Consider the following 9604-nt stretch of genomic DNA (forward strand, 5'->3'; position numbering starts at 1 on the left):
TAGTGAACGCATTATTGTGGCCAAGATAGACACAAAGCCCATGCCTACTACAGTAGTACAAGTTTATATTCCAACTAGCTCTGCAGATGATGAAGAAATTGATGAAATGTATGACGAGATAAAAGAAATTATTCAGGTAGTGAAGGGAGACGAAAATTTAATAGTCATGGGTGACTGGAATTCGTCAGTAGGAAAAGGGAGAGAAGGAAACATAGTAGGTGAATATGGATTGGGGGGAAGAAATGAAAGAGGAAGCCGCCTTGTAGAATTTTGCACAGAGCATAACATAATCATAGCTAACACTTAGTTGAAGAATCATAAAAGAAGGTTGTATACCTGGAAGAATCCTGGAGATACTAATAGGTATCAGATAGATTATATAATGGTAAGACAGAGATTTAGGAACCAGGTTTTAAATTGTAAGACATTTCCAGGGGCAGATGTGGATTCTGACCACAATCTATTGGTTATGAACTGCAGATTGAAACTGAAGAAACTGCAAAAAGGTGGGAATTTAAGGAGATGGGACCTGGATAAACTGAAAGAACCAGAGGTTGTACAGAGTTTCAGGGAGAGCATAAGGGAACAATTGACAGGAATGGGGGAAAGAAATACAGTAGAAGAAGAATGGGTAGCTCTGAGGGATGAAGTAGTGAAGGCAGCAGAGGATCAAGTAGGTAAAAAGACAAGGGCTAATAGAAATCCTTGGGTAACAGAAGAAATATTGAATTTAATTGATGAAAGGAGAAAATATAAAAATGCAGTAAATGAAGCAGGCAAAAGGTAATACAAACGTCTCAAAAATGAGATCGACAGGAATTGCAAAATGGCTAAGCAGGGATGGCTAGAGGACAAATGTAAGGATGTAGAGGCTTGTCTCACTAGGGGTAAGATAGATACTGCCTACAGGAAAATTAAAGAGACCTTTGGAGAGAAGAAAAATACTTGTATGAATATCAAGAGCTCAGATGGCAACCCAGTTCTAAGCAAAGAAGGGAAGGCAGAAAGGTGGAAAGAGTATATAGAGGGTTTATACAAGGGCGATGTACTTGAGGACAATATTATGGAAATGGAAGAGGATGTAGATGAACATGAAATGGGAGACAAGATACTGCGTGAAGAGTTTGATAGAGCACTGAAAGACCTGAGTCGAAACAAGGCCCGGGGAGTAGACAACATTCCATTAGAACTACTGATGGCCTTGGGAGAGCCAGTCATGACAAAAGTCTACCATCTGGTGAGCAAGATGTATGAGACAGGCGAAATACCCACAGACTTCAAGAAGAATATAATAATTCCAATCCCAAAGAAAGCAGGTGTTGACAGATGTGAAAATTACCGAACTATCAGTTTAATAAGTCACAGCTGCAAAATACTAACGCGAATTCTTTGCAGACGAATGGAAAAACTGGTAGAAGAGGACCTCGGGGAAGATCAGTTTGGATTCCGTAGAAATGTTGGAACACGTGAGGCAATACTAACCTTACGACTTATCTTAGAAGAAAGATTAAGAAAAGGCAAACCTACGTTTCTAGCATTTGTAGACTTAGAGAAAGCTTTTGACAACGTTAACTGGAATACTCTCTTTCAAATTCTGAAGGTGGCAGGGGTAAAATACAGGGAGCGAAAGGATATTTACAATTTGTACAGAAACCAGGTGGCAGTTATAAGAGTCGAGGGGCATGAAAGGGAACCAGTGGTTGGGAAAGGAGTGAGACAGGGTTGTAGCCTCTCCCCGATGTTATTCAATCTGTATATTGAGCAAGCAGTAAAGGAAGCAAAAGAAAAATTCGGAGTAGGTATTAAAATTCATGGAGAAGAAGTAAAAACTTTGAGGTTCGCCGATGACATTGTAATTCTGTCAGAGACAGCAAAGGACTTGGAAGAGCAGTTGAACGGAATGGACAGTGTCTTGAAAGGAGGATATAAGATGAACATCAACAAAAGCAAAACGAGGATAATGGAATGTAGTCAAATTAAATCTAGTGATGCTGAGGGGATTAGATTAGGAAATGAGACACTTAAAGTACTAAAGGAGTTTTGCTATTTAGGGAGTAAAATAACTGATGATGGTCGAAGTAGAGAGGATATAAAATGTAGACTGGCAATGGCAAGGAAATCGTTTCTGAAGAAGAGAAATTTGTTAACATCGAGTATAGATTTAAGTGTCAGGAAGTCGTTTCTGAAAGTATTTGTATGGAGTGTAGCCATGTATGGAAGTGAAACATGGACGATAACCAGTTTGGACAAGAAGAGAATAGAAGCTTTCGAAATGTGGTGCTACAGAAGAATGCTGAAGATAAGGTGGGTAGATCACGTAACTAATGAGGAGGTATTGAATAGGATTGGGGAGAAGAGAAGTTTGTGGCACAACTTGACTAGAAGAAGAGATCGGTTGGTAGGACATGTTTTGAGGCATCAAGGGATCACAAATTTAGCATTGGAGGGCAGCGTGGAGGGTAAAAATCGTAGAGGGAGACCAAGAGATCAATACACTAAGCAGATTCAGAATGATGTAGGTTGCAGTAGATACTGGGAGATGAAGAAGCTTGCACAGGGTAGAGTAGCATGGAGAGCTGCATCAAACCAGTCTCAGGACTGAAGACCACAACAACAACATATATTTATATGGTCGCTGTTCTGTCACTCTTCTTCCTAAGGTAATCTTAATATTAGCTGTGTGGTGTCTGTTCTGTCGTACAATTCCTACAAAACAGAAGCCACCGAACTACACTACTGGGCATTAAAATTGCTACACCACAAAGATGACGTGCCACAGACGCGAAATTTAACCGACAGGAAGAAGATGCTGTGATATGCAAATGATTAGCTTTTCAGAGCATTCGCACAAGGTTGGCGCCGGTGCCGACACCTACAACCTGCTGACATGAGGAAAGTTTCCAACCGATTTCTCATACACAAACAGCAGTTGACCATCGTTGCCTGGTGAAACGTTGTTGTGATGCCTCGTGTAAGGAGGAGAAATGCGTACCAGCACGTTTCCGACTTTAATGAAGGTCGGATTGTAGCCTATTGCGATTGCGGTTTATCTTATCGCGACATTGCTGCTCGCATTGGTTGAGATCCAATGACTGTTAGCAGAATATGGAATCGGTGGGATCAGGAGGGTAATACGGAACGCCGTGCTGGATCCCAACGGCCTCGTATCACTAGCAGTCGAGATGACCAGGCATCTTATCTGCATGGCTGTAACTGATCGTGCAGCCACGTCTCGATCCCTGAGTCAACAGATGGGGACGTTTGCAAGACAACAACCATCTGCACGAACATTTCGACGACGTTTGCAGCAGCATGAACTATTAGCTAGGAGACCATGGCTGCGGTTACCCTTGACGCTGCATCACAGACAGGAGCGCCTGCGCTGGTGTACTCAACGACGAACCTGTGTGCACGAATGGCAAAACGTCATTTTTTTCGGATGAATCCAGGTTCTGTTTACAGCATCATGATGGTCGCATCCATGTTTGGCGACATCGCGGTGAACGCACATTGGAAGCGTGTATTCGTCATCGCTATACTGGCGTATCACCCGGCGAGATGGTATGGGGTGCGACTGGTTACACGTCTCGGTCACCTCTTGTTCGCACTGAGGGCACTTTCAACAATGGACGTTACATTTCAAATGTGTTAAGACCCGTGGCTATACCCTTCATTCGATCTCTGCGAAACCCCACATTTCAGCAGGATAACGCACGACCACATGTTGCAGGTCCTGTACGGGCCTTCCTGGATACAGAAAATGTTCGACTTCTGTTCTGGCCAGTACATTCTCCAGATCTCTCACCAACTGAAAACGTCTGGTCAATGATGGCCGAGCAACTGGCTATTCACAATACACCAGTCACTACTCTTGATGAACTGTGGTATCTTGTTGAAGCTGCATGGGCAGCTGTACTTGTACACGCCATCCAAGATCTGTTTGAATCAATGGCCAGGCGTATCAAGGCCGTTATTACGGCCAGAGTTGGCTGCTCTAGGTGCTGATTTCTCAGGATCTATGCACCCAAATTGCGTGAAAATGTAATCACATGTCAGTTCTAGTATAATATATTTGTCCAATGGATACCCGTTTATCATCTGCATTTCTTCTTGGTGGAGCAATTTTAATGGTCAGTAGCGTATTAAGAAGATTACCTTACTAAGAAGACTGTCAATTAAGAAGACTGAGCACTTAGTTGCTGTAATAACTGCTAAATTATAAGACTATTAACTGATTGTTTTAGTTTAAGTACTTTTTTATTATGATGTCGGAAAGAAGTTACTGCAATTGGTTGTTAATAAGTAATTGAAAGGCCCAGCTGTCTCTATTTATGTTTAGAACAGGTAGTCCAGCTTTTAGGGCAAAATGATGGGATAGATACGACGGTGAGGTGGACTTATCTGTTTTTGGACCTGGTAGCCCTAGTTGCAGAATCAATAATTCAAAAACAGTCTTAATCGCATACCGCCAACCGGTTTCAACCCGACGTAGGGGTCATCTTCTGGGCGTTTACACCATTGGTCGACTGCTGGTTATGTAGACAGGGGTGACCCCACCATCAGTCGACCAATGGTGTAAACGCTCAGAAAATGACCCCTTCGTCTGGTTGAAACCGGTTGGCGGTATAATAATAATAAATTCGATTAAGACTGTTTTTGAATTATTGATTAATCATGCTAATCACTGCTTGTCTCCACAACCATGTTGTCAAAAAACCTAGTTGCAGAGCTGACGGACGTGTAACTTGCTGTGTTTCAGTGGAGGTGGAGGTGCCCCGCCAGGCTAGCTGCGCCAGCTGCGGTTGCCTGCTGGCCTCGCCGCTGCACCTGTTGTGTCTGGTCGCCCTGCTACACCGATGACCTCTCTACGTCAATTAGCAGCTCGCAATCATAGCTAGCGAACCTTTTGGATGATGCAAGTGTCGTTTTATTTGTATTTTTCCAGACGTGGTTAGACGTATACATTTATACATGGATGGATGTAAATACCCGGCTTTTTTATAACTGGAGCTTACTATATAATTTTAATAATCGGCGGGAAGAACATAACTTTTTACATGTAAAGCATTCCTGCGTGATATACAGTAAAAGGGTGGTTCTTCTGAGCATTTACAAGGTATATCTTTCACGGTTCCATAAAATTTCTCCAAAGGAGAAACATCCTCATCCGAAGGAATACGTAAAAGTTTCTGCATAAGGGTGAGATTATTTCTTGCTCGAGTATGACGATACGGAGCCTGTCGCTTTTAGAATTGTTGATGTGAATATCTTTTGCTACAAACTGTCTTCATCTGTAATACTGACTGTCGTTAGGAACTAATCAGACGAGCTTAATCTGTCAATTCCTGTTGTAATTTTTAGTTGTTAACCCGGAGAACAATCAAAAAAATGCGTCGTCAACGTCAGACAAAATTTCAGTTTCGTGCAGTTTATAACAGCAGCCGTATTCCGAGAAAGATTTTGTAAAGTTTTGCTTCACTTTTCTGTCCATAGGTCACATAGTCATGCCATCTCTTACACCACACACTTCCTCTTTTTCGCATTTTAGTGTCAGTTGACAGTTCAATGAACCATACCATTTTGAAATACGCTTGGTCGGTTGCAGTTATTTCATATGTTGCTAAATGTTGTCACGAAACAAAACGTTTCTCACTTTTGTGCAACACGTCACCATTTTATGAACTTTCTTATGATCCTAGACGGAATGTAAAAGAGATCCGTGTACCAGTTAGCTACTTACAAGCTGACAGCATCTACTAGTCCCCATTGATTTTGGCCAGATTTGTCGTATACGCAGGGCTTGGGCAGTAAGTAAACTAACAGAAGTAGGAACTCCATTTGGCCATGCGTTTAGAAAAAAAGTGGAATTTTTGGTGCGGCTCGGGCGAGGCATCAACCATTTGTATGGCAAAAGAGTCCAGGCACCAGTTAGCGCAGTGGGATAAATACACAACGTTAATCCCAGAGCTCTGGTGTCGAGTCCCTGTACATAGGACCTTCTTTTTCTGTTTAGTTAGTACATAACTTATACCGCAGATAAACTGAAATAATGCTCAATATGATGTTTTTTATTGATACTTTCACAAAATAGGACGGCAAACAACCACACCAAGAAGGGATGCCGTCGTGAAGTATTAATATTAAAGTGTTCCCCCTAAGTGCATTCCGCTAGTGCAGTCTTGCGGTGTGTGTTTTTATTGTCAGGTAAAGAATTCGACCAAAAAGTTTAAAACTGCTCTTACCTTAACGAGGGAGGGAAAGATACGACATCCCAAGAAAACTGCCTCAAAATACATCACCAGATAACTGCGCCAATACTTTGCGAAATAACGCATTACACGTGGTTTGCTGCCAAACTTGCTATGAGGGAGAAACTTTCACGAATGTAAACCAAGTTTGTTTTCCTACAGAAACTTTAAATAAACACGTAACTGTAGAATGCAGCTTCTCCAACGTGTGAAATATACTGAGAAAATCACTGCTTCTCCTGTTGTTACGACGTACATTAACTCAGCACTTGTAAACCATCAGCTATAAAATAGTAAAAATGTCTAATGTTGTATACAAAGTTCTCGAGTACGCCTTACGGTTTCTTCCTGGAAATTTACGTACCATCCAAAATTTTCCTATACGCTTCCTTTTCATACTTTTCTGAAAATATTAATAAAGACAATGTTTCGAGCATTATTTAGATTTATTTGCAATGTAAGTAACATAAAAGTAAAGAAATGAAAACTCTTCCGCGTAAGATTTCGACCCCAGACTGCCAATATGATGTCTTTTCGCTACTCCAAACGCTGGCGCCAAACTGCGCTCACATCTCGATCTCCCACTGTAATTACTTTCATTCTATGTAAGCCCTGTCTATATCATAAATATGGGCAAAATCGGTGATAACGAGTAAGCGTGGTTCTCTTGTGACTAAAACAATTATTTGTTGTGAAGACGGCGATGTCATTTTTAGCCCGCAGGTAACGGTTTTTTTAAATTGTGTATCGATTTGAAGGTCATAACGTAAGCAAGAATTGGTGTATTCATGGTCCATAACATCACTGCGCAAATGGTAAAACACATCACCCATCTTTTCCATAGAATCTAGTAACAGGAAAAAAATGCAGAACGAAAAATTTACTCGCTTCGTAAAGGAAAATTATAGATTATGTCTTCTGTTTCTGCTATTTACTTCAGCAAACGCGTGTTACTTCACTAACTACAACAGTATTTGGACTTATGTATGAACAACGCATGTTTTGAACAGAGTAGTGGAATAGAGTGCTTGTGTAAAGTTGATTTCCATGTAATTTTTAATTGAAATGTTCATGTGAAATATTGAGCTCAGGGTGCTTTGGTGTGTGCAGATATCATTATTTGATTCAGGTGTCATTAGACTATATTTGCAGGCGTTGTTCCTATAGTTTACAGAAACTTACGAACCAGACTCTTTCTGGTAAGATTAAGCAACTCATCATGCATTTCAGGCACTAATGTCTTCCTGTAAACTAATACATATCTTATATGAAAATTGCTTGTCAGAATGGCAGGTTAATTATTTTTATAACATTTATGAACTTTCTTAAGGTAAGAATAAAAGAGGTGAGTGAACTAGATATCGGTTATTTGAGTAGCAGAGAGTAGCGTACTCTGTGAATCGATTTCGTTTCATTATTCTCCTCGAGTCACTCGTTACCACAGAGGAGCATCAAAGCCAAATTATCAACTGACTTGTGGCATTTTGAGTGGCACACTCTGCACATATCTGCAAGGCAATGTGCACAGTTGTCGCGGAGAGCTATGCCAGCACTGTTTTAGGAATAAACTGCAAAACAGACTTACGTAACACCCCTAATAGGTAATATCTGGCATTAGGCGGACGCGCTGAGTCCCAAATCTTTATGTGTACAATGTTAGTATTTGATAATGACACCTTACTTATTATTTTTTAAAGAAAAATCTATATTAAAAACCACAACTGCGTGATCATGAGCGCCCCACAGTACACTGGAAGACATATATACATAAGAGATAAATATTAGTAAGCAAAAATCGTCCACATAAATGTGTTTATGTTTTGTATAAATTTTATCATTGTTAGTTTATGTGGATATAAAAATTATTTATATTCGAGAACGTATTGGGAAAATATGTTTCTCTGTGATACGATGTAAACATATCAATGTGAAAGTCATAGCTACCTGTTCATTAACCTTGAATTATAACAATATATATTACTGAATATGTGTCATTTATTTCTTTCAACGGCTGTTTGGCTAGAGTATGACTAGCCTTGCCTTAATGGGTTTCTCTTGTTATTAGAAGTATTTGAGTATATAAATGTGGTGTCAAAGATTTTTATTTCTATAACGTCATGTAAATAAAAATTAAGAAACTTTTTCCACGGATTGTTTGTATGGATATTTTTCATCAGCTTCTGATTTACTGTACATATGGAAACCATGCTTTCGACTAGGAATTAAGGAACTATAGTAATGCCGTGCTTGACGCCTCTAACATGTGAGCATTAAAGTGTGTATTAAACCTCTTTTATCTAAAACTGTAAAAATAATTTACCTTATCCTCTGCTCCTCTGATCAAACCAGGGACATTTCCAGTAATTTCTAAGGCTTTAGATGAGAAAACGTAAAACGTATATGAGATGTACATTGGAAGCACTTGCTTTTCAGGAAGTATGGGATAAAAACAGTTGTACCATTGATGAAAACTGAGTTAACTGTAAAAGCTCTATCAAAATTGAGGTTATAAAATCTACTATTTTCAGGTAGTAGTTATCTGCCTTCTGTCTGATACTGCCTAAATTTTATAAACTTATCTCTTAACAATGAAGTTTCAGTTTGACCCTGACACTATTTACATTTAGATCATTATAAGCCCTTATAAAAGGGGAAAAACAAGTTTATAGGCAGTGTATCGCCTCCCTTCCACCTGTGAACCAAAGTACTATTCCATTTATAGTTTGCCAATCTGGTGAGATTTATTTTTGAAATTATAGATTTGTCCTCACTGAAACAAAATAATAATGAAAATGTAAACTACATTAAGCATCACAGTTAAAACTTATACACACTTGTTTATACATTAGTTCAGTGGAACCCTATGAGAAAAGAAACACGTCAGAGCACTTGCACGTAACACAATATACTTTAAACCATTCAGATATGTATCTAAGTCCGTTAATGAGACTTGTTTACTCCACCTTAAACTGTCACTGTTGGTTCTGTACATGTGCGAGGGCTCTTCCGAAAGTGAGGAACGATTGGTCACAGAGTGGTGACACAGTGAAAATCCGATGAAGCTTTGCAAGCACGTGTGTGCAGTTGCCTGGAGATAGCGTCATGTCGTCCTTCTCAGTTGTGAGGACACAGCGAGTGCGTAATGATGCCTAGAAAATGGAGTCTCCCGTGGAGTATGGGTGTCTGCCGTGAGACTTCGCCTGATTTCATGCAGCTCCACATAACGTAACTGTCATGCATTTCCTTCATGGCCGCACACTGCAGGGGAATGAGGACGCTTCCGAAGCGTTTCTGATGGGAAGTGTTTGGTCGTCCACCATGCAGCTCGGACTTGCCTCCCTCTGATTTTCATCTCT

The 9604-nt window shown here is 40.2% G+C and overlaps 1 protein-coding gene across 1 annotated transcript in view; it reads left to right on the forward strand.

The window, feature by feature from the left end:
• LOC126195298 (uncharacterized) overlaps positions 1 to 8539 on the forward strand; it is a 717802-nt gene extending 709263 nt beyond the window's left edge. The window contains exon 6 of the mRNA XM_049933849.1: positions 4760 to 8539. Within this exon, the coding sequence (XP_049789806.1) occupies positions 4760 to 4860 (101 nt within the window). The 3' untranslated portion in view covers positions 4861 to 8539. The remainder of the gene's footprint in view (positions 1 to 4759) is intronic.
• The last annotated feature ends 1065 nt before the right edge of the window (positions 8540 to 9604 follow it).

The sequence above is a fragment of the Schistocerca nitens genome, chromosome 7 (assembly GCF_023898315.1).
Source record: "Schistocerca nitens isolate TAMUIC-IGC-003100 chromosome 7, iqSchNite1.1, whole genome shotgun sequence".
In the NCBI taxonomy this organism is placed as follows: domain Eukaryota; kingdom Metazoa; phylum Arthropoda; class Insecta; order Orthoptera; family Acrididae; genus Schistocerca; species Schistocerca nitens.